This window comes from Microcebus murinus, chromosome 19 (genome assembly GCF_040939455.1).
Source record: "Microcebus murinus isolate Inina chromosome 19, M.murinus_Inina_mat1.0, whole genome shotgun sequence".
In the NCBI taxonomy this organism is placed as follows: domain Eukaryota; kingdom Metazoa; phylum Chordata; class Mammalia; order Primates; family Cheirogaleidae; genus Microcebus; species Microcebus murinus.
Window position 1 is genome coordinate 31,483,609 of NC_134122.1, and position 25,664 is coordinate 31,509,272.

The following is a 25,664-nucleotide window of genomic DNA, read 5'->3' on the forward strand; positions in this document are numbered from 1 at the left end:
TGAAAGTTTAAATGTTTTAAGATCATAATTAATACACCAAGGAAAGCAACTACATCTGAGATGGCCACAGCTAACAGTCATGCTATAGAAAAGTTTATCTTGGCCTCTTTGGTGGCTGGACTGTAAGAGACAAGGATTTTGTGCTTTGTCAAAATAACATCTGTTGGGTTTTGACTAACTAGAAAAACTAAACTTTGAGGGTTGAGTTTGACACCCATACAACTTCCTACATTTCCTTTCAAGTCTTCTAAGGACGATCACTCTTGGATAAATGAAAGGCATTGTTTTATAGTAAACTGTGATTCTGTTTAAACAAATGTTTTAGACCTATAATGTTTACCAGGCATTCCAAGAACAAAATTCTAGATTCATTTTTTGACCTCAAGCTAGCTTTTAATACTGGAGACACTAGAAGTCCAAGAAAAATGTACTAGGCTCACCGGTGGATTAAACCATACAAAAAAGCATTGTCAAATGTGAAAGAATGTTTAACTTTCTTTGGGTTACATTTCTATAAATATATTATAAATATCTGCCCCAAGGCTGCGTGAGATTCCTAAAGTTCTAGTAGGCCTTGATATATATCATCAATAATCATCATATATACTAAAATTATGTGCCACAAAAACAACCAAATCCTGTGAATATAAATCTCATAAACTAACATATATCTGTAATCATGACTGTTGTGAGATCTTTACCATCCACAGACAGTTGTTTTAATTTTGATTCCGGTTAAACACCAGTTTATAATCAGCTGGGGTCCAAGATTTGCTTCTTTAGAAAAATGTCATCAGGGCCAGGTGGCACAGCCCAGCCCTGCCCTGTCAATGTGAAAATAAAAAATAAAGAAAATAGAAAAATGTCATGGAAACAACTAAAATATTTTTATGACGTTTTATTTAAAACATTACCAATGTCCTTGCTTTGTTTTCCAAAGCCATTAAAATATTAAGTAAACAACAAAGTTATCTTCAGGATTTAAACTATTAAATTCTGCCTGGCTCACCCTTGCCACCCTCTCTAGGCTTAAGGATTATCACAAAAGGGACAGGTGTATGAATTTGTAAGAGCCAATTTCAAGAAATGGAATTAATAAATGTGGATGGGTTCCCTTGTGGCCTTTTTCTCTGCCCCCACCTGGTGCCTATCTGCCAACAATACAAACTCCCTGGATGACTTCTTAAAGGGACCACATTTACAGCCTAGAGACTAGATTCTACTCAAGGGTTTCCCAGGACAAACTGGGTCCCCTCCAAGCTTTTAAATAATTCTCCTGGCATCCGCCTCTACAGATGAGCTTCTGGAATCCCATCCTAGAGTCATCTCTCTGGTCTCAAACCTACAGACCCTCCAGAACCTGCTTCCACCGATGGCTAACTCCCTGAAAAGTCCAGCCCATCACGATGCGAGGCTCCGATGATATCCTGTGGTATATATGGCTCCTGTCACGCTTTGCCTCTTCTTTATACTTCTTGTGTCACTCTATGAATGCCACCATGGCCCAGCCTACCTGCCAGGCTGGTCAGTCCTTTGCCCATACTGGGAACCCTAATAACAATAACCTCACTTTCCACCCCACTATGGGCGCTCTATGGCATCTCTCTCTGCCTACTGTCCAAGAGAACCTCCACCTTCTCAAAACTGTGAACTCTTTTCCCCATGTGTGATCTTAGGTTTCTTAGCTAACACTCTCATTTTCAGACCCCGCATTCTCTGCTGTCCAGTGGCATTCATATGGAACCAAATTCAGGCCCTAACTCTTCCTCTCAGGTAAGACTCTCATCCTGCCTCTAATCAGCTTTCACCACCATTCATTTTCAACACGTTCTCTTTTTATGATTCAAATAACTGTGTAAGCATAGCTCGGCCCCCCTTCTCAGCTGGAAGTAGCTACAGAAGAAGGACCTCCACCCATTTTCCCTACTTCTGAGGTCATTTTACATAGAAATTTTAATTTCAACAACAAAAAGGGGAAATGTTAGAGTGGCCTTGCTGAAATAATAGGAAAATATCCAATTTTCTAATGCAAGCCAAACATCAATCCTATGAGCTCTCTCTCTGCGCTCTCTGCTGGCAGGCAACCTGCAGGGGTTCCGTTTTCACTAAGATCTGAAACAGCCAAAGGAAATGTAAACCTTTCTCTTTATTGTTTTTTCCATGAGTATGAGTGCACCAGGGTAAATCTTTCTCTTTGCATTCCCCAGCTCACAGCCTTTAGAATCTGTTTCTACAGCCTCAAGGTGTTCCTGACAAGCTCCTGGGCACACAGCAGGGGGTAAATTCTAGGCCTTCGTTTGCTGCCCAAAACCATATCTGGGGGCAAAACCACAGCCCCTGTCATAGGCCTGACTCCATTTCAGAGATAACCAAGTCTCCAGGAACTGAAGAAAGACTGACAACCTGTCATCCCACAGCTACCTGCTAATTATTCTACAATTACTGGTTTTTCTTTGTCCCCATAAAAGCAGCAAGCCACTTGGCCTCCCTGCTGGCATCTCCCTTCTCTTTTTGGGGGATGCCACGCCCTCTCCCTGCTCTCTTCCCCACCTCCTTCTCTCTGTCCTTCTAAAGGGTAACATAAACTTTCAACTTTGATATATCTTCATCTCTGCGTGGGAAATTTTTCTCCACCCTCCCTGTGAGCACCTACCAACCTTTCCACCCTACACCCACACCCATGGGTCCCTCCCACCCTCTGATAACTCTCCACCCACTCTCTACCTCTAAGAGATCAACTTCTTTAGTTCCCACATATGAATGAGGACCGGATTATTTTTCAACTCCATTAAAATTTCAAAACCTAGTTTACTAAAACACCAAGAAAGATGAAGACAACCCACATGGTAGAATTTATTTATTACATAAACAAGAAACAAAGGTTATGTATCCAAACTATATAAAGAACTTGTATAAAACAATGAGAAAAAGATAAACTAGCCAACAAGCAAATGTGCAGAATATATGAACAGGAAAAATTTAACAAAGGGCAGTTGCTTCTGGGTTGAATGCTGCCTGAGCACAGAGGAGAAAGGGTCATGTTTTACACCACACTCATTTCTTTTTTTTTCTAATTTCAGTATATTTTGGGGGTGCAAATGTTAAGTATATTGCCCATGCCCCCTCCCCCCTCAAGTCAGAGCTTCAAGCATGGCCATCCCCCAAACGTTGCCTATCTCACTCATTATGTTTATATAGACCCATCCTACCCATCCCCTCCTCCCCCCTCCCACCTACCCGACACCCTATAAATGTTATTCCTATATGTCCACTTAGGTGTTGATCTGTTAATACCAATTTGCTGGTGAGTATATGTATACCACACCCATTTCACTGAGTTTGGCACCATGTGTATGCATTACCTTTTCAGAAACAAATATAAAAGGTGTTACTGAAAATAAAAATAAAAGAAAAAAAGGTATGTTTTATATTGAGTCATATGTATTAAAGACACCTACATTTCCTATAAGATCACATAATTCATGAGCCAGGCAGAGACAATGTAGAATTGACTTTTTCATTTCCTTCCATACTATCCTAAAATATAGAACAGGACATTGCTTTCAAATATATTTGTATGTTGAACAAACAAAGCCTAGCAGGTGTATGGAGGCAAGTACCATTTCTGATACTGTTTCTCACAGCCTTCCATACCCAGGTGCTAGGTGAGAGCCGGTGCTCAATAGGTACTGGATGGGCTGGGCACGGTGGCTCATGCCTGTAATCCTAGCACTCTGGAAGTTTGGGGCGGGAGGATCACTAGAGCTCAGGAGTTGGAGAACAGCCTGAGCAAGAGCAAAACTCTGCCTCTACTAAAAATAAAAAGAAATTAGCCAGACAACTAAAAAATAGAACAAATTAGCTGGGCAAGGGGCACATGCCTGTAAGTCACACCTACTCAGGAAGCTGCGGCAGGAGGATTGCTTGCACCCAGGGGTTTGAGGTTGCTGTGAGCTAAGCTGATGCCACTGCACTCTAGCCCCAGCAACAGAGCAATATTCTATTTCAAAAAAAAAAAAAAAAAGGCCGGGCGCGGTGGCTCTCTGGGAGGCTGAGGCAGGCGGATTGCTCAAGGTCAGGAGTTCAAAACCAGCCTGAGCAAGAGCGAGACCCCGTCTCTACTATAAATAGAAAGAAATTAATTGGCCAACTGATATATATATAAAAAATTAGGCCGGGCGCTGTGGCTCACGCCTGTAATCCTAGCTCTTGGGAGGCCGAGGCGGGCGGATTGCTCAAGGTCAGGAGTTCAAAACCAGCCTGAGCAAGAGCGAGACCCCGTCTCTACTATAAATAGAAAGAAATTAATTGGCCAACTGATATATATATAAAAAATTAGCCGGGCATGGTGGCGCATGCCTGTAGTCCCAGCTACCCGGGAGGCTGAGGCAGAAGGATCACTCGAGCCCAGGAGTTTGAGGTTGCTGTGAGCTAGGCTGACGCCACGGCACTCACTCTAGCCCGGGCAACAAAGCGAGACTCTGTCTCAAAAAAAAAAAAAAAAAAATTAGCCGGGCATGGTGGCACATGCCTGTAGTCCCAGCTACTCGGGAGGCTGAGGCAGAAGGATCGCTTGAGCCCAGGAGTTTGAGGTTGCTGTGAGCTAGGCTGACGCCACGGCACTCACTCTAGCCTGGACAACAAAGCAAGACTCTGTCTCAAAAAAAAAAAAAAAAAAGTACTTGATAAATTTAATTAAACACATCTACTTTATCCTTTTTTCATTCCTATCTGGTAATGTTTTTAGATTTTACATACTCCTTTTGCTTCTTATTGCTTCACTAATCTCTTTCCTAGAAAACTGATTAGAGTTCATTACAACAAACTGAGAACTGAATAATGATTTACATTCATTTTAGTCAACCATTGCTATAACAAATCTCAAACATTCCAATTATTAATTATTCTTGACCCTTTTTAAAAATATAATCTCAAAAGTCACGAAAAATTGGAAACCCATTGTTTCTTTCATACTCAATTTGCTTTGACAGAAATTCCTTACTTGTTTTGTCAATTTGGTCAGGAGAGAATAGATTGAATGCAGGAACAAAATAATGCCGCAGTTGTTCTGTCCTGAGGCACTCAAGGAAGTACGTCACGAAGTCATCAAAGCGGACTTCCAGGTATTGGGGGCGCCACTGACTGTCCGCGTAGTACTGGGTACAAACGTGGAAGAAGGCGGTTTTCACATGGTAGGAACAGAATTTATTCAGTTCTTTTCTGTTCTCAAACTTTTTTTTCAGCTGTTCTAAAAGATATTTCATTAGTTTTAGGCAACCTTTCCTGCAGCATTTCGGTTCCCCTTCCTCACAGCAACCTTTTCCATGATCTTTCAAAATCTGCTTTTCAATGTGAGAGAAGGATAGGCGCCACGTTTCTTCTTGAAAACCATTTGCTTCCTTGGCATGCTTTGGCACGAGGTAAAACGGCTGTCGTCTTAGTTCGTCCCTAATTTTTGGTCCGAGCCATTTACTGATGGGCATGCCTTCCTGGGTGCTGGGAGGCCAGCTACTCGTCGATTCCAAAGCCAGGATTATGTCCACAGATATTTTTTCACGTTCTCCAATAAGAAGCGTTACAGCAGGGCTCCCTCCTCTCTTCTTCTCCACAATGACATCTGTACCTTCTATATCTTTAATTTCTTCCTTAATGATGTCCCTAAACTTCCACAGCACCTTAGAAGCTGATAATCTTTCCCCTTCTAAAAACGGACTCAGAGGATTTCCTATCGGATTTATTCTGAACTTCACAAAGTAATACACACCACTGTTGGCATACTCTTCCAGCTCAATTCTGGGGACTTCCAGTTTAAACATGACGTCGAATTCATTGGGTACAGAAATCTTCACTCGCTCATAGTAGCTCCCGGTGCGCAGCGGCACCTTGCTGATGCCTTTGAACTCGGACTCGCGGCTCTGCAGTCTCTCCAGGAGGTGGTCCACGACCCGGTTCACCACCTGGGCATTGTCCGAGACCTCCTGGCGGCTCAACTTCAACTTCTCCAGCACCGCCCGGAGCTTCCAGCCCCCAGGCGCCGCCTCCCCGCGGCCGAGACTTGCAGCTGGAACCCGCGGGCCGAGGCGGGGCACCTTCGCGGGCCTGGGCGCGAGCGTCTGCTCCCAGGGACAGCGCGCGCCGCCCGCGGGGTGGAACCCAGCCCAGGGAAGGGGCGGCCCTGGGAACACCAGGGGCTCCAGTCCCTCCGCCCAAGCCCACTGCTCCTGCGCCCTATGCAACTGCTGGGATCCCGACCCCCAGGCGCAGCCGCCGATCCCCGCGTGGGCCTGGGCGGCCCTGGGGGCGGCTGGAGACTCACGGGGTTCCGTCCGGGCGCCCCACCAACTCCGCGCCAAAACCATGGGGACCGCGGCTCCCGCGTTCCAAGCTGCCGGCGTCGCCTTTCCGCGCTGAGGGTCCATGGCTGGCGCTCTCTGCTCCCCGAAAGAAGAATGCGCCTTAGGGGAAAGCCGCGGGACGAAGAACTAGCAGTGGCCTTGGGAAACGAAACTTAAATATCTGGGCGGAAATTAGCGTCTGCGCCCCGGGGAGGAGGCACCTAACGGGAAGCCACTGGGAGCCACGCCCTGCCGGGAAGAGGGTGGCAGGGGCCTGAGAACTTGTGATAGTTGTCTAATGTGCCTGACTTATTTCACTTAATGTGACCACCTCCAGTTCCATTAACGTTGCTACAAATGATGTGATTTCATTCTTTTTCCCTGGCTGAATAATATTCGTGTGTGTGTGTGTGTGTGTGTGTGTGTGTGTGTGTGTGTGTGTGTATCACATTTTCTTTATCCATTCATCTGTTGATGAACATTTAGGTTGATTGCATATCTTTGCAGCAGTAAACATGAGAGTGCATGTATCCCTTTGATATATTGATTTCTTTTCCTTTAGATTATTGATACTCACTAGTGAAATTGCTGGATGGTATGGTAGTAATATTTTTAGTTTTTGAGAAACCTCCATACTGTAGGTTATTGAACACTGCCTTTGAAACATACTATTTTTTTTTTTTTGAGACAGAGTCTCCCTTTGTTGCCCAGGCTAGAGTGAGTGCGGTGGCATCAGCCTAGCTCACAGCAACCTCAAACTCCTGGGCTCAAGCAATCCTGCTGCCTCAGCCTCCCGAGTAGCTGGGACTACAGGCATGTGCCACCATGCCCGGCTAATTTTTTATATATATATATCAGTTGGCCAATTAATTTCTTTCTATTTATAGTAGAAACGGGTCTCGCTCTTGCTCAAGGTGGTTTTGAACTCCTGATCTTGAGCAATACACCGGCCTCGGTCTCCCAGAGTGCTGGGATTACAGGCGTGAGCCACCATGCCCGGCCCAGCGATAAAATCTTTGCCTAGAACAATGTCCTGAAGAATTTTCCCTATATTTTCTTCTAGTAGTTCTATAGTTTCAAGTCTTACATGTAAGTCTTTAATCTATCTGAAGTTGATTTTTGTATGTGGTAAGAAATTGGGTTCCAGAAACTGAGTTTATTCTTCCGTATTTGGTTGTCTAGTTTTCCCAGCACTGTTTTATTGAAACACAGTTTAAATTTGTGTTATCTCTGCCCCTTTTGTCATTTCAAAATTTGTTAGATTGGGCCTTTCTCTTTATTTTTTGTATTTTTAATGTTTTTTTACCTGGAGCCATGACCAGGAAGCCTTGAAAAAGTGCGCTCCCTTTCTCTTTTTTCTTTTTTTTTTTTTTTTTACTTATTTTTTCTTTTTCTTTTTCTTCTTCCTTATTTTTTATTTTTTCTTATTTTTTTACTTCTATTTCTTTCTTTCTTCTGCCTCTAAAGGGAGTTGATACAGTTGTGTCTCTTTTTTCTTGATAGTTTTGCCACATGTTCCTTTTGGTGGCTCTTTATTACTTGTTTGGTGGTTCATTCATTTCTGCTCCTATTTTGGCTATTTCCTGCCTTCTATTTTCTTGCATTCACTCTGTTTCTCTCTAAATTTCTGAGACTATTAAATCACTATTTCTTATTTTCAATATATCTGATTTTCAAATACCCACGATTATAGTTATACATTTTTTTTTGTTGTTTTGAGACAGAGTTTCGCTTTGTTGCCCAGGCTAGAATGAGAGCTGTGGTGTCAGCCTAGCTCACAGCAACCTCAAACTCCTGGGCTCAAGCAATCCTGCTGCCTCAGCCTCCCGAGTAGCTGGAACTACAGGCACGCACCACTATGCCTGGCTAATGTTTTCTATATATTTTTATTTGGCCAATTAATTTCTTTCTATTTATAGTATAGACAGGGTCTCACTCTTGCTCAGGCTGGTTTTGAACTCCTGACCTCAAGCAAACCGCCCGCCTCGGCCTCCCAGAGAGCTAGGATAACAAGCGTGAGCCACCATGCCCGGCCTATAGTTATATATTTTATTTATTTGTTTATTTATTTATTTAGAGACAGAAGTCTCACCTTGTTGCTCAGGCTAGAGTGAGTGCCGGGTGTCAGCCTAGCTCACAGCAACCTCAAACTCCTGGGCTCAAGCAATCTTCTGCCTCAGCCTCCCAAGTAGCTGGGACTACAGGCATGCGCCACCATGCCCGGCTAATTTTTTCTATATACTTTTAGTTGTCCACCTAATTTCTTTCTATTTTTAGTAGAGATGGAGTGTTGCCCTTGCTCAGGCTGGTCTTGAACTCCAGACCTTGAGCGATCCATGTGCCTTGGCCTCCCAGAATGCTAGTATTGCAAGTGTGAGCCACTGTGCCCAGCCTCAAATCTGTTATTGAATCCCTCTAGTAAATCTTTCACTTTAGTCATTGTATTTTTCAGCTCCAAATTTTTTCTTTTTTTTCTTTTTTCTTTTTTTTTTTTTTAGAAATGGGATCTCACTATGTTGCCCATGCTGGTCTCAAACTCCTAGGCCTCAAGCAATTCTCCTGCCTCAGCCTCCCAAGTAGCTGGAACTGCAAGCGCACCTCGCCATGCCCAGCTCTTCAGAATTTCTACTTGGTTCTTTTTTTCTTTTTGAGACAGAGTCTTGCTTTGTTGCCTAGGCTACAGTGAGTGCCGTGGCGTCAGCCTCGCTCACAGCAACCTCAAACTCCTGGGCTCAAGCAATCCTTCTGCCTCAGCCTCCCAAGTAGCTGGGACTACAGGCATGCACCACCATGCCCAGCTAAATTTTCTATATATATTAGTTAGCCAATTAATTTCTTTCTAATTTTAGTAGAGATGGGGTCTTGCTCTTGCTCAGGTTGGTTTTGAACTCCTGACCTGGAGCAATCCGCCCGCCTCGACCTCCCAGAGTGCTAGGATTACAGGCATGAGCCACCGTGCTCAGCCTACTTGGTTCTTTTTAATAGAGCAATTCCTACTGATATTCTCTATTTGATGAGTAATTGTCATACTTTCCCATAATTTTTTAAAATAGGCATTTCTTTAGTTCTTTGAACATATTTATAATAGCGATTTAAGTCTTTGTCTACCAAATCTCACATCTGGGACCCTTCAGATACAGTTTGTAGCTACTGTTTTATTTCCCTCCTCCTGGTGTTTGAACTATACTTTTCTGTTTCTTTGCATGCTGGGCAGCCCAGAGTTTGGGTGTCAGCTCAGCGGCATACTGGCTGTGTGACCCGGACCAAGCTACTTTATCTCTGAGCCTTATTTTCCCCAAATGAGAGCTAGAAACTCCTCTGTTGTCAGGATGAAATCAGATCTGTCTCATAACTTGTTTGTAGAAAACAGGACCTTTTATATCATATATTGTAATTCTGGCTTCTGATGTCCTTCGAGTTGTTTTTGTAGATGTTGCTATTGTTGTTTGCTGGTTGGTTGGTTTAGTGACTTGCCTAGACTAATTCTGTTGAGTTTGTCTTTCCTGCAATGTGCAGCCACCGAAGGATGTCTCTGGTTTTTTGAATTCTTGTTTTTATTTTCAAGCCTGGCTTCCTAGAGGGCACGCTTGGATCAGTATTGCTTAGTGAGTAGTCAATGGGCTGGAAGGTTTCCTTAAACACCTACACCCAGCAAGCATCCCACCCTTGGTCAGGGGGAGCTGTTGGTGGCAAGGATGGGGGGGGTTAGGGTCACACAGAGTTCAGACAGGTTACAGTCTATGTGGCTTTGACTCTCTGCTTGCACAGGGCCTTGTGGTCAGCCAGGGACCTGGGGTCCTCTCTGTCCTGCATGTGCACGCAGCCCCGAGTGTGTCTTCTAGGTGTGTCTTCTAGGTCCTCAGGAATATGTCAGAGCTTTTCAAAGGCTCCTGTGACTATCTTGTGCCACATGTCTTGTGAACGCCCTTTCAAAATCTTGGCTGGTCTCTTGTTTGCCCCAGAGGGAACTATAGCCTTAAGTTGCTGTGATGCTGGCCTTCCCCAATTGTTTGCCCCCAACTTTTAGTATTTTCGATGACTCCCCTCAGCGTGAGCTTTGTCTGCCGCACTTGAAATCAAGTCAGCCCCTCCAGCCTTCCTGAGGCTTCCAGTTTCCCTGGCTTCTGTGTCATGGAGCTTGGAATGGGGGGAGGAAAATGGGAATCAGCCTCCAGATGAAATGCCACACGCTCCACTGTTCTTACTGAGATTCAGTAGTTTTTCTTGAATAAATGCTTAATCTTTCGGCCAGGCAAGGTGGCTCATGCCTGTAATCCTAGCACTATGGGAGCCCGAGGCCAGAGGATCCCTGGAGGTCAGGGGTTCGAGACCAGCATAGGCAACACAGCTAGACCCTCATCTCTAAAAAATAAATAAATAAATGCTTAATCCTAGCACTTTGGGAAGCTAAGAGGATCACTAGAGGCCAGAAGTTCGAGACCAGCATGGGCAACACAGCTAGACCCTCATCTCTGAAAAATAAATAAATAAATAAATAAAATGCTTTTCAACCTATTGTATATCTTAACTTCCAGAGAACTGAAATGGTTGGTTTATGATAGTTTTATCTTTTTTTTTTTTTTTGATAAGAGCCCCAGTGTTAATTTTTTTTTTTTTTTTTTAATGGATCTCACTAATGTTGTCCAGGCTGGACTAGAATCCCTGGGCTTAAGCCATCCTCCACCACCCTCAGTCTCCCAAGTAGCTGAGACTACAGCTGCATGCCACCATGCTCAGTTTAGACAATTTAAATTGAGCAGAGTTTATTTGAGCAAAAAACAATGTAGGAATTGGGCAGGTTCAGAGAGCTCCACCTGACAGCATCCGTGGTGAGCTTTTCTAGGCCCCACATAGAAGCAGAGCAGAGAAGTCACCTGAGTGACCACAGCTTGGCATTTCTTTGTCTCATTTGGGCATGGTCTGATCAGTTGGCTACCTGTGATGGCCGAAACACAGCTATAGTCTTAAAAAAGTAAACTCCTAAGTTATGTTTCAGTTTGTTTATGGTACTAAGTTAGGTTGTAGTAACTCAAAGCATGGAGACAACCTCGGGCTAACGGCCCCTGCTTGTTTAACTCGACACTTCTTCCCATGCTCTAAGTAGAACTTGCTTCTCCCTGAGGTACATACATGCATTAGCGATTATTTCAGAAGAAATCATCTGAGAAAATCTTTTTTTTTTCCTTTTGACCTTTTTCTGCATTTTACTATCATGGAAATCTGGCTCTTTTTATTTTTATTTTTTAATTTATTTAGAGACAGAGTCTCACTCTGTTGACTTGGAGTGAATTGGTGTGATCGCAGCTCACTGCAACCTTGAACTCCTGGGCTCAAGTGATCCTCTTGCCTCGGCCTCCCAAGTAGCTGGAACTATAGGCACACTTCACAATGCGGGGCTAATTTTTAAATTTTTTTGTAGACACAGGGTCCCAAGACCAGGCTGGTTTCTAACACCTGGCCTCAAGCAATGATCCCACCTGGGCCTCCCAAGGTACTGGGATTACAAGTGTTAAGACACTATACCTGGCCTATATGGACCTATTTTTAATTATGCTTAGGACTCCCAGTGTTTCTTAATTCCTTAGAATTATGACTCAACAATTCTGGAAAATTCTTAATCATTATCTCTTCAAATATTATTTCTATCCCATTCTCTCTATATTCCTTCTGGAAACTTTATTAGGTATACGATGAATATTCTGACTCTATTGTCCACAATGCTTAAGTTTTTTTATATTTCTTCATCATTTCAGTTCTCTGCGCTTCCTCAAAACTCTCTTCCATTTCACTAATCCTCTCTCCCACTGTGTCAATCTGCCTATAAATCCACCCATTGAGGACATTGTTGCAATCTTTGTTTCAGTGACTACATTTTTCATTTTTAGAAACTATCAAGTTCTTTGTGAAAACACTGGGGGTTTTATAGTGTTTTATTGTTTTCTTAGAAATTGGATTTCTTATGTCTTTGATAATTTTTTTTTTGTTTTTTTGAGACAGAGTCTCACTTTGTTGCCCAGGCTAGAGTGAGTGCCGTGGCATCAGCCTAGCTCACAGCAACCTCAATCTCCTGGGTTCAAGTGATCCTACTGCCTCAGCCCCCCGAGTAGCTGGGACTACAGGCATGCATTACCATGCCCCAGCTAATTTTTTGTATATATATATTTAGTTGGTCAATTAATATCTATTTTTAGTAGAGACGGGGGGGGGGGGGGGGGGTGTCTCACTCAGGCTGGTTTTGAACTCCTGACCTCGAGCAATCTGCCCACCTCGGCCTCCCAGAGTGCTAGGATTACAGGCCCGGCCTGTCTTTGATAATTTTTAACTTGCTGAATTTTAAGTCTTCCTTCTGGCTGTTGTATAATATCAAGATCCAGGGGCTCTGATTGTCCTAATTGTTATACTAATTTGAACCTCACCTGTTAAATTATTTCTTCATCCCTATCTATGGATGGGTGGCTAAAAAAATAATAAAAAAGAAAAAAGAAATAAAGAGTAAAAATTTGTTTATTTAAAAAAAATTTTTTATTGCTCAAGGTCAGGAGTTCGAAACCAACCTGAGCAAGAGCAAGACCCTGTCTCTACTATAAATAGAAAGAAATTAATTGCCCAACTAATACATATAGAAAAAATTAGCCGGGCATGGTGGTGCATGCCTGTAGTCCCAGCTACTCGGGAGACTGAGGCAGAAGGATTGCTTGAGCCCAGGAGTTTGAGGTTGCTGTGAGTTAGGCTGATGCCACGGCACTCACTCTAACCTGGGCAACAAAGTGAGACTCTGTCTCAAAAAAAAAAAAATTTTTAAATAAACTAATTAATTAAAAATAATTTCTTCAAGGGTTTTGATCTTTCTTAAATGTAAACTCATCATTCCTTTTTGTTTTCATTTTATTTCCTGAGAATCCCTCATAGCCTGGGGGCATAGCTTCAGCTCTCACCTCCCCCCCCCCTTTTTTTTTTGTTTGGTTTTGTTTTCTTATTCCTCAGGAGTATCTGTTTCAGTTGGATTTGTGGCTTGCAAGTTACTGAACCATTTCTGTGGAGTGATCTGAAACCCTACACACAGCCCCCAGGAAAGGGGCTTTGAGTTCTCAGGCTGAGGCAGATGAGCTAGCCTGTCACTTCCCTAGCTAGAGAACACGTGATCTCTAGTCTACCCTTTCACTAGGAGTGTAGCTTTTCAAGGGTCAAGTTTTACAGGGATCTCGGGTACAATTTCCATTTTGGCTGAGTCCAGGATAGAGTTCCATATTTAGAAAAAAAATTGCACACGTACACATTCTGCCTTGTCCTGTATTTTCATCTGGCAACCATAGCCCAGGGCCTCGTCCCCTGTCCTAACATGGGCTTTAAAACAAGCTACTGGCTGGGTGCCATGGTTCTGTAATCCTAGCACTTTGGGAGGCTGAGGCGGGAGGATTGCTTGAGGCCAGGAGTTCCAGACCAGCCTGGGAAAAACAATGAAACCTCCTCTATACAAAAAAAAAAAAAAAAAATTTAATTAGCCAGACGTCAGGGCATGCATCTGTAAGTCCCAATTACTCAGGAGGCGGAGGCAGGAGGATGCAGCCTTAACCACTTCAGTACGGGCATCAACTGTAGTCAATAGCCACAGACGAACACGCACAGCCGAGCGTCGAGTTTAGCCGACAGCCGAGATATGACTTTTCTAATTTTTCATTTATCAGAATAAAATTGTGAACATTTAAAAATAACATATACCAAGAAGAGGAAGCCCTTTAAAAAGAAAAAAAAAAAATAAAAATAAAAATAAAAATAACATGATGAAAACATATATGTCTATGTTACCTATTCTGATTTACATTACAAGTAAAGCTGCCTGTAAAGTAAAACAAGCTTTCAGTGCTTTAAAGTTTTCCTCTTCACACAAGAGCAAAACGGATTTGTCATCAATGCACAGCACAAACTATTGTGCAGACTGCGAATGCCGGCTGAGGGCAAGGTTTCACAGCCAGTGGGCACTGTACTGAAGTGGTTAAGGCTGCAGAGAGCTCTGATGACACCACTGCACTCCAGCCTAGGCAGCAGAGCAAGATGCTGTCTCCAAAAAAAAAAAAAAAAAACCCAACAAGCTCCTGGTTACTGACCCTCATTGACAACCCAGAGCAGGAACATTATCAACTCATTGACTATCATCTGTGGCATTTGTTTCTGGACTCATGGGGTTTCCCTTTCTTTTATGGGAGTTCAGCTGTGCATCTAAAATTAATTTTTTAAGATTTTATCAAACATTGCAAAGAGTTTTAATAGGCGAGTTTTCTGGTTCGCTCAGCCTGCCAAATCAGAAACATATGCAGAAGTTTCCAGCACATGTTTCACAGCCCTCTCTCCCTGCCAGAACTCTGATACAGCCCCTGAAGGAGAACACCAAACTCTGCGTGAAGTTGGGGCCAGAATTGGGGTGGAGGTGTAGATGGCTCCTGTTTGTTTGGAAAACAACACTCAGCCCACTTCCCTGGTGTTGATTCAATTCCTGTGTCTTAGACTTTTGTATCCCCATTGTCTCATGGTTTCACGGACACCGAGTGCTCGTGAGTGAGTGGATGACGAATGCATGAATGACTCTTGGCAGACAGACACTTCGTGGTCAGCATAAAATAGGTATGATACCTCTTGTGCAGGTGTAATAGGTGATCGAAGTAGATAGTACCTGACACAGCCCAGCACACAGTAACTGCTCAATAAAGGTCATTCTCCCTTCCCCTTAGGAAGGCAGAGCTCACCACTGCCCCAGGAGCCGGGCAGGCTCAGGTCACAGGCTAACCCTAGGGCGTGGACAACCTGCATTCTAGCCCTGCCCTGGTCTAGAGGTCCTTGGTGGAGGTCAGGCTGGGAGGAGGTGGGTTGGCCTAGGTTCCATTCTGTGGATGTGGACCTAGGAAGTGCTAGGTGAATGGCCAGCCTGCAGGCCAGGCCCTCGGGGGAGCCACAGGGCTCTGCATTAGGCCTTGTTAATTTATTGGTTTGGGGGTGGGGCACAAAGTTGAGAAGGATCAGGAACACCCCAGTGACAGTCAGAACCCCATTGGCCTCCCCTGCCCCTAAAAGCCTTGGATTTCCTTCCCCATCTCTCCCCCGACCATCACCAGCCCCAATTCTCTGCCTAGCCCTTACCCCAAAAGCCCCTCCTCCAGCAGTCCACACCCACCCCGGGCCCCCAGCCTGGACGCTCCTGGAGCTCCAGCCTACTGCTATGGGCCCAAAGGCTTGTCCAAGGCCGCGTGCCCAGGCACGCCCTCCATGTCCCTCAGATGCCACCCTCCTTTGTGGCTCCATCTCCAGTTGTCATCCTTACCCAACCTGTCGCCAAACCAGACACCTCTGCCTTCCCCCTTCCAATCCTGCTTAGTCACCAGGTCTCCCGGAGGGAGCCCACCTCTGGGTAGCTCTGAAATAAGGCCTCTGTCCCCAGCCCTCCCTGCCTCCCAGCATGGCCTGAGGCCGGCACCGCCCCCTGCCCTGTCACAATACCCAGCTCACCTCCCACCTCTAGCCTGGGTGTGGTGGCCTCTGAGCCTGAGCCTGGTCCAGGCCTTGGACAGCGTCTTGCTGGGCTTTGGTCTTGAAATGAGCCAACACTATAAACTGGAAGATTTCACATGTAAAGAAATCTGGCTGCTCTTGAGAAATTCACAGGACCCACACATGCATTTCACCCCCTTCAAGGGACAATCAGAGGGGCCTCACACCCACCAGGCGACCTTGCCCTTCAAGGCACCTTGATCATCCTCATTGCTCGGGCTAAAAGTCCCAGCTGACCCTGCCAGGCTGCAACTTGTCCAGGGCCCAGCAAGAGGAGGGCAGCCTCCCTGACCTGGCATGCAAGGCCTTTCCCCTCCTGCCAGGTGCCTCTGGGCCCTCCCAGGCACACTGCTCCCCTGGGGTACCCCAGGTCATGGCCTCCTATCACATCTCGGCTCACAGTTCCCCGAACACAGCCTGCTTTTCCCAAGCTTTTTGCACATAAATTGGGCTTTTCAGTGGTGAAAGCTGTATAAACAAAAGCGAGGGCCGGGCGTGATGGCTCACACCTGTAATCCTAGCACTCAGGGAGGCTGAGGCGGGTGGATCGCTCAAGGTCAGGAGTTTGAAACCAGCCTGAGCAAGAGCAAGACCCCGTCTCTACTATAAATAGAAAGAAATTAATTGGCCAACTAAAAATATATAGAAAAAATTAGCCGGGCATGGTGGTGCGTGCCTGTAGTCCCAGCTACTCGGAGGCTGAGGCAGGAGGATTGCTTGAGCCCAGGAGTTTGAGGTTGCTGTGAGCTAGGCTGACGCCACGGCACTCTAGCCTGGGCAACAGAGTGAGACTCTGACTCAAAAAAAAAAAAAAAAATCCAAAAGTGAGTACATTGGGTGTAAACCACTGCCTCCAGCGCTCTCTTTAAGGAGAGATTTTCCCAAACTCTTTAGTATGATAAATTCCAAAATCTCAGAAAAGTTGAAAAAATAGGTTTAAAAAATAGTTGATAATGTGGTCAAACCAAATTCAGGGTCGTGTATCCAATGCACAGCTAAAGCCAAGCACTGTGAACTCTGGGGCTTGGACATAGAGAAAGGCTTATTGGATTTGGCCAAAGCAAGAAGATGGGAGCCCAAGATCCTTCAGATCCCTTTTGACAAAAGGATGAAGTAGGGAGATTTTATGCCCCTAGCGAGTGAGCGAGGGGGAGTTACAGGGAACCGAAGGGGGAACCTGTGTTGCTTTAGTCCCAAATATAATAACACCATGAGTAACCAGACTTCCGGATGTCAGCAGCTAGTGCAACTTTATCAAGGGCATTAATTCCTTCTGCAAAACAAACTCACAGATTTTCCTCCTAACTGTGCAGTTGCCTCCTTCTGCTGCTTGACAAAGAAACAGGACATCAGAAGTGAATAAATACCGTGAAAACAAAGGGTGCTAGGCAGGAAGACAGTGGTTAACACGGGCAAGCAAACAAGGGCCTGATAATTTGACATTGTTTCAATCGTTTAAAAAAATGCCAAGGGGGAAAAAAAATGCCAAGGGGCCCAGCTATGATAAGGGGTACAAAAATATAGCTGGGAGAAGGAATCAATTCTAGTATGTGTATAGTACGGAAATTATAGCTAACCATAATTTGTTGGATATTTCAAAATAGCTATAGAAGTGTAATGTCCCCAACACAAGATATATGTTTCATCAGAATTGCAAAGATGTGGGAAAAATAAATAAATAAGATATATGTTTCATGGATATGAATATCTATATGGAATATAAATATTCCAATTACCCTGATTTGATCATTGCATGTTGTATACAAGTATCATAATATCACATGTACCCCATAAATATGTACAACGATTATATATTAATAAAAAAGAAAACTTGGAATAACAATCCCCTTAGGCTCACCACCTATATTAAGTAACTGTTATGCTCTGCCTACAGGATTTAGTTATAAGTGTGTAGAGGCCTTATATATATATTCATTCATTCATTTTGCTGAACCATTTGCAATTAGTTTGGAAGCATCATAACACTTCACTTTATGAATACTTCAGTCTCATCTCCTAAAAAAACATTCTCCTTCCCACTGAAGACTTTTTATTAAAAGAAACAAAAAAGTTAAGAAAAAGAAGTTAATATCTAAAATAATAATAATAAAAAAAAACATTCTCCTCAAAACCACAATATCGTCATTAGACTCCAGAAAATGAACAAGGCCAACCCAAGCAGAGTGGTGTTTACAACTAATTGATCACAGCCAGATACAGATTTGTTCGGGCGGATTGCTCGAGGTCCTTCTCCACTCCCACTGCTTCACTTGACTAGCCTTGAAAAAAAATTAACAATAATTCCCAATATTACCTAATATCTAGTCCATATTCAAGTTTCCCCCATTGCCTCAAAAACAGTGTTTTAGGGCCAGGCGCGGTGGCTTGCCCCTATAATCCAAGCACTTTGGGAGGCCAAGGAGAGAGGATCGCTTGAGGCCAGGAATTGGAGACCAGCCTGAGCAAGAGCAGGACCCCATCTCTACTAAAAATAGAAAAATAGCAGGGCATGGTGGCGCACACCTGTAGCCCCAGCTACTTGAGAGGCTAAGGGCAGAGGATCACTTGAGCCCAGGAGTTAGATGCTGGAGTGAGGTATGACCTCGGCACAGCATTCTGGCCTTGCCGACAGAGTCCCTATCTCAAAAAAAAAAAAAAAAAGAAAAGAAAATTCTGGTTCAAGGTATTGTTTTAAAATTTAAAAAAGAAAAGGAAGCCGGGCGTGGTGGCTCACGCCTGTAATCCTAGCTCTTGGGAGGCCGAGGCGGGCGGATTGCTCGAGGTCAGGAGTTCGAAACCAGCCTGAGCAAGAGCGAGACCCGTCTCTACTATAAATGGAAAGAAATTAATTGGCCAACTAAAAATATATACAAAAAATTAGCCGGGCATGGTGGCGCATGCCTGTAGTCCCAGCTACTCAGGAGGCTGAGGCAGCAGGATTGCTTGAGCCCAGGAGTTTGAGGTTGCTGTGAGCTAGGCTGACGCCATGGCACTCACTCTAGCCTGGGCAACAAAGCGAGACTCTGTCTCAAAAAAAAAAAAAAAAAGGAAAAAAAGCATTTTATAGCTGTTCTGTTGTTTTGATCCAATCATCAGGATCCAATCAAGGCTCAAGGACTATGTTTGCTAAAGTCTCTGCATTTTCTCTTTTGCTAAAACATTGCCCCAGCAGCATTTATTTTGTCCCTGCCTTTTTCTTTCTTTTTTTTTTTTCCAGACTCTCACTCTGTCACCTGGGTTAGAGTTTCATGGCATCAGCCTAGCTCACGGCAACCTCAAACTCCTGGGTTCAAGCGATCCTCCTACCTCATTCTCCCTAGTAGCTGGGATTATAGGTGCTCGCCACCACGCCTGGCTAATTTTTTCTATTTTTAGTTGCCCAGCTAATTTTTTTCTATATTTTATTAGAGGCGAGGTCTTCCTCTTGCTCAGGCTGGTCTCAAACTCCTGAGTTCAAGCAGTCCTCCCATCTAAGCGTCCCAGAGTGCTAGGATTACAGGCGTGAGCCACCATACCTGGCCTGTCCCTGACTTTTTAAAGGGACAGGCTAATTGGCTTATAAAAAGTCTCACCTTGACCAGTCTTGACCAGAGCAAGAGTGAGACCCCATCTCTACCAAAAAAAAAAAAAAAAAATAGAAAACGTAGCCAGGCATAGTGGCACATGCCTATAGTTCTAGCTGCTTGGGAAGCCGAGGCAGGAGGATCACTTTGAGCCCAGGAGTTTGAGGTTTCAGTGAGACTCTGTGTCAAAAAAAAAAAAAAAGGTCTCACCTTCTGGATTTGTCTCATTTACATGAAGAGTCAGGCATCCTCTATATTTCTTGTGAGTCGGAAGGGAGGTTAAACGCAAAGGCTCGTCATAGGTCACTGCAGCCTGAAACTCCTGGGGTCAAGTGATCCTCCCTTCTCAGCCTCCGGAGTAGCTGGGACTACAGGTGCATGCCACCAGGCCCAGCTAATTTTTTAATATTTTGTAGAGATGGGGTCTTGCTATGTTGCCCAGGCTGGTTCCAAACTCTTGGCTTCAAGTGATCCTCCTGCCTCGGCCTTGCAAAGTGCTGGGATTACAGGTGTGAGCCACAGTGCCTGGCCACTGTGTATAATCTTTACAGCTGAAGGGGGCTGGGTGTAAGACCACAGGGAGTGGGAAGGCCGGGATGCCAGGAGGGCTGGAGGTCCCTACTTAGCTCCGATGTCTGGTGCTAAGCAGAATTGTAGCCCCAGGGTCTTCAGATCTCTCCAGTTTTTGAAGAGCAATGAGAAATCAGGACATTTATGGGAAGTTCCAATTCTTTGAAAGGCTGGGGGGGGGGTTTAGGACAGTCAAATTTGGTCTATGCCCTCCACACCCCGTTTGTGACTTTTGTCAGGCCACAAGAAGTCAGGTGTCTGATTGAGGAGGTGTACTGGGAAGAACAGGCTGGATCAGCCACCCAGGAAGCAGCCTGGATTCTGCTTCCTGATGAACAGCTCCACCCTCTGACCTCGGGCTTCAGGGTGCCGGAGTTGTATGACCACACAGGTCCCACTGCCCTGGCCATCTGAGCCAAAGAGCTGGTGGCCATGGCCCTGAGCATCCTTTCCTTTTTCCCCTGACCCCATTTCCCCCCAGTGACCCAGAGCCCTTGGGAGACAGGCATCTGGTGACCAAAGGGAACCCTGAAAAGGCTAAGACCTCCATCCTGAAGGAGACAGCTGTCCAGAGTGGGAGGCAGACAACACAAATGACCGTGTGCGTCAGTACTGTGTGACTGCAGGTCACAGTGTGGGTGAAGTGGGTGGGTGTGTCATAGCTGGGAGAGACAGGGACATTTTCACATATGTTGTAATAATAATAATAGCAACTTACGTGTGAAAACATTTATAACATTATTGCCATGTCTAGCATTGTGCTAAGAGCTTTAAATGACTGATCTCATTTAACCTTGGTAAATACCCATGAGGTAGAAAATGACAATATTGACAATACCAATATTCTGGTATTTATTATGTAAAACTTATTTATTTTTTTTCTACCCCCACCCCTCCTAAAATTTATTTTTATTTTTTATTTATTTATTTTTAATTAATTAATTCATTTAATTTCGGCATATTATGGGGGTACAAATTTTAAGGTTTCAATAAATGCCTTCTCCCCCCATATTTATTTATTTTTTTGAGACAGAGTCTCATTCTGTTGCCCGGGCTAGAGTGCCGTGGCATCAGCCTAGCTCACAGCAACCTCCAATTCCTGGGCTCAAGCAATCCTACTGCCTCAGCCTCCTGAGTAGCTGAGAGAGACTACAGGCATGTGCCACCATGCTCGGCTAATTTTTTCCATATATTTTTAGTTGGCCAATTAATTTCTTTCTATTTTTAGTAGAGACAGGGTCTGGCTCTTGCTCAGGCTGGTCTCAAACTCCTGATCTTGAGCGATCCTCCTGCCTTGGCCTCCCAGAGTGCTAGGATTACAGGCGTGAGCCACCACACCCAGCCCTAAAATTTATTTTTAAAAGGTGTTTAGGATGCATAAAAGGAAATAAAATCAGGCTAGGCATGGTGGCTCACTCCTATAATTTCAGCACTTTGGGAGGCCAAGGCAGGAGAATCACTTGAGGCCAGGAGTTCAAGACCAACCTGAGCAACAAGAAGAAGACCTGGTCTCTAGTGGCGAGTGCCTGCAGTCCCAGCTACTGGGAGGCTGAGGCGAGAGGATCCCTTGAGTCCAGGAGTTGGAGGCTGCAATGAGCTATAATTGTACCCTGCACTCTAGCCTGATCAACAGAGCAAGACCTTGTCCCTAAAAAAACCCAAAAAATTCAGAATGTGTGGGTACTTTTAAAATTTTTTTGCTAAATATGCAACCCTACCCTGGACTCAGCTAAAATGGAAATTATGCCCGAAATACCTGTAAAACTTAACAAAACAAAAATTTAAAAAAGAATAGAAAATCAGTGAAACCAAATATTTGTTGTATTTCAAATATGAACATTTTAACATAAAAATCAAGTTAAAACTTAATTTATAACAAAATTAGCAGATGAAAATAAAATAAAGCATTGTTCAGAAAATGATAACCTTGACAGTTTCAAAAAGAAAATTTAAATTAGTCAGGAAAATTAAACATGAAATGTATTCTTTTTTAAAAAGAGTCATCGTAGGCTAGGCGAGGTGGCTCAGGCCTGTAATCCTGGGAGGCCGAGGCGGGCGGATCACTCAAGGTCAGAAGTTTGAAACCAGCCTGAGCAAGACCAAGACCCTGTCTCTACTAAAAATAGAAAGAAATTAATTGGCCAACGAAAAACATATAGAAAAAATTAGCCAGGCATGGTGGCACATGCCTATAGTCCCAGCTACTCAAGAGGCTGAGGCAGAGGATTGCTTGAGCCCAGGAGTTTGAGGTTGCTGTGAGCTAGGCTGATGCCACGGCACTCTAGCCTGGGCAACAGAGTGAGACTCTGTCTCAAAAAAAAAAGTGTCATCTTAAATGAAGCACACGAAACCAGACAAAGACATAACAAGAAAACTACAGACCAATATCTCTTATGGATATAGATGCAAAAATCCTCATCCATCTACAAAAAATGTCATTGAAAGAAATTAAAGATGAACTAAATAAACAGAAAAACATCCATCTCCATAGATCTGAAGACTTATAAATGTTAAGAGGGCAATATTTCCCAAATTGATCTATGAATTCAATTGCAATACCTATCAAAATCCCCACTGACTTCTTTGTAGAAATTGATAAGCTGATCCTAAAGCTCATATGGAAATAAAAAAAACTCAAAATTGCCAAAACAATCTTGAAAAAGAAAAACAAAGTTGGAAGACACTTCCTGATTTCGAAATTTAATAAAGCAATGAATGGTCATCAAGACATTGTGATTCCAACTATCCAATCAGCCTAAAAATAAAAAAGACATTGTGGGCTGGGCATGGTGGTTCACACTTGTAATCTTAGCACTCTGGGAGGCTGAGATGGGAGGATTGCTTGAGGCCACGAGTTTGAGACCACCCTGAGCAACAGCAAGACCCCCTATAAAAAAACAGAAAAATTAGTCCCAGCTACTTGGGAGGCTGGAGGATCACTTGAGCCCAATTGTTTGCGGTTTCAGTGAGCTATGACAATCCCACTGCACCTTAGCCAGTGTGATAGAGTGAGACTCTTGTCTCAAGAAAAATAAAAATAAAAAGACATTGTAGTACTGGCAGAAGGACAGATTTATGGATCAGTGGAATAGAACCAAGAGTCCAGAAAATCAACTCTTGCTTTTATAGTCAAGTGATTTTTTTCCCCTGCCTTCAGGAAAGACAGACATTAAACAAGCAAACAATAAAAAGATAAGAAGTTAGATGGGACAAGTGCTAGAAAAAAGAACCAAACAGGGCAGCAAAGTGAAAATTGGGGGCTGTTGCTATTTCAAGTAGCAAGGTCAGGGAAGGCCTCTTTGAGCAGAGAACTAAAGGAAAGGAAGGTGCACAACATGTGGGTATGGGGGAGGTACAGGAAAGGTTGGGCTAAGGTGATTAAGGGGGCTCAGGGTACAGCCAGGAAGCCAGTGTGGCTGGGCAGATGAGTGACCTGGAAGGAGGGGCTGGGAACAGACCAATCAGAGTCTTGCAGGCCACTTAAGGGCTTTGGCCTCTACTCTGAGGAAGATAGGAAAGTTTGAGCAAAGAAATGATATGCCCTTTACATCTGTAGGATTTTGTTCAAAAAAAAAAAAAAAGAAATGATATGCCCTTGGCCAGCACGATAGCTCACACCTGCAATCCTAGCACTCTGGGAGGCTGAGGCAGGCGGATTGCTCGAGGTCAGGAGTTCAAAACCAGCTTGAGCTAGAGCGAGACCCCGTCTCTACTATAAATAGAAAGAAATTAATTGGCCAACTAATATATATAGAAAAAATTAGCCAAGCATGGTGGCATATGCCTGTAATCCCAGCCACTTGGGAGGCTGAGGCAGCAGGATTGCTTGAGCCCAGGAGTTTGAGGTTGCTGTGAGCTAGGCTGATGCCACGGCACTCGCTCCATCTAGCCTGGGCAACAAAGCAAGACTCTGTCTCAAAAAAAAAAAAAAAGAAAAGAAAAGAAAAGAAATGATATGCCCTTATTTAGGTGTTAGAAGAAACATTTTGACAGTTAGGTAGACTATAGAGCAAGGATGCAAGAGTTGAAGCATCTTTCTTCAAATATTTCCATCTCTTATTTGATATATTTGAGATCTTTTTGAATAATTTTTTGAGTTATTTCACAAAGTCTGCACATTTTTAATGCTAGTGAACAACAGTTTTGGTTTCAAAGAAAGCATGTTCAGTACATTTTTTTCTTCATTTTTATCATGTAGAGATGGGTATGGGGATTCCATGTGCCAATTTCAATTTTTTCTCTCATTCACATTCACTTGTTGGGAAAGTCTTAGGCCTAGAATAACACTCATACTTGTAACAAAAGCTTTGCAGGAGCTCAATATCGATGCTTACTGAAATTCATGCAGGAGGGGATCTGTATAATTTGTAAAATACCACTGTGTTTTCACACAAATTAAATATAAATTGACTTTAATCTCACAGGAAAATGACTCATAGTTCAGATTATTTTAATAGATAATAAATTAACAGCATTATGCCAACAATACACCAATTCAGAGCTTTAAATAGCATGAATACAGAAATCTGATAGCACAATGACTACTATTCCTATTTTATAGACCAAGAATTGAGAGATTAGCAGTTTACTGGAGCAGCAGTAAGTTTACAGCAGCAGTAAGTGGCTTGGCTAGGATTTGATGATTGGCAGTTTGAAATGCAAACCCAGAGGCTTCACCACTGCAATAAAGGCTTCTAGAGAAAGGGATATCTGAGTTGGGCCTTGGAGAACCACGCCCAGGGCTCAGGAGAACTGATAAAGGCTGGGAAATCCACACTGGGGAAGGGATTAGAGAACAATTAAGACCAAAACTCATGAGGATAACCTCAGGAAGGGTTGGACATCTAACTTTGGCATGGAGTCAGTCACAATGTTTATGGAACCTTCTAGGGTTGACCTCAATCCTCTAGACCCCAGGTGGAGGCGGGCTATGTGCTTGAAACCAAGAGAAGAGGAACAGGCCTATGGATTGGAGGGTCTAGGAATGTGGCCCAGAGGATTGGCCCTGGGTACTTGCTGGGTATAAAAGCGATTAAGCTAGGAAGGAGGGGATGGCCTGTGGATGGTCCAGTGCTGATAAAGCCCAGCCTTCCTATTACTCTTCCCTTTTTTTATCCATTAGTAATAAATTATCCCGTCTCCCTCATCTAGGTCCTGTGGGAGATGACAGATGTAATCCCCTCAACATGGTTCCCTTCCAGGAACTCACATTGAAGTGACTTTGGACTGGGAGGTTTGGGAATTTAAAAAAAAAAAAAAGTAAGGCTATTCAAGGATACATATTAAGGTTTCATTTAGTCAAATGCTTTTAAGTGCATTTTAAGAGTAATGGTGCTCTTAAACATGGAGGAGGGGCCCAATTTTAAACCCGGAAAAGAGGGGAGAAACCATTGATGGGTTATTCTCTGAGACATGTGCTCAAAGGTCAAAGCTGCATGACCTTGGGCAAGTCATTTCCTCTCTCTGGGTGGTTCCAGGGCTGTAAAATGAGAGGTCTGTTAATTATATATGTAAAAAACCCACAATGGTGCCAGACGTCTAGTGGGTGTCCCATATATATTGTTGTGTGCCAGGAATTTTACAAATATCTACTCATTTAATCTTTATAGGAAATTGAGATATTAAAGAGGTTAAAGGGCCAGGCACTGTGACTCAT

The 25,664-nt window shown here is 43.8% G+C and overlaps 1 protein-coding gene across 1 annotated transcript; it reads right to left on the bottom strand.

Annotated features, from left to right (window-relative positions):
• Positions 1-4,505: 4,505 nt before the first annotated feature.
• On the bottom strand, positions 4,506-6,575 carry LOC105858834 (cyclic GMP-AMP synthase-like). Its single transcript, XM_012742211.3, has one exon. The coding sequence runs from the start codon at positions 6,417-6,419 to the stop codon at positions 4,932-4,934; it is 1,488 nt and encodes a 495-aa protein (XP_012597665.2). The 5' UTR covers positions 6,420-6,575; the 3' UTR covers positions 4,506-4,931.
• Between the last annotated feature and the right edge of the window lie 19,089 nt (positions 6,576-25,664).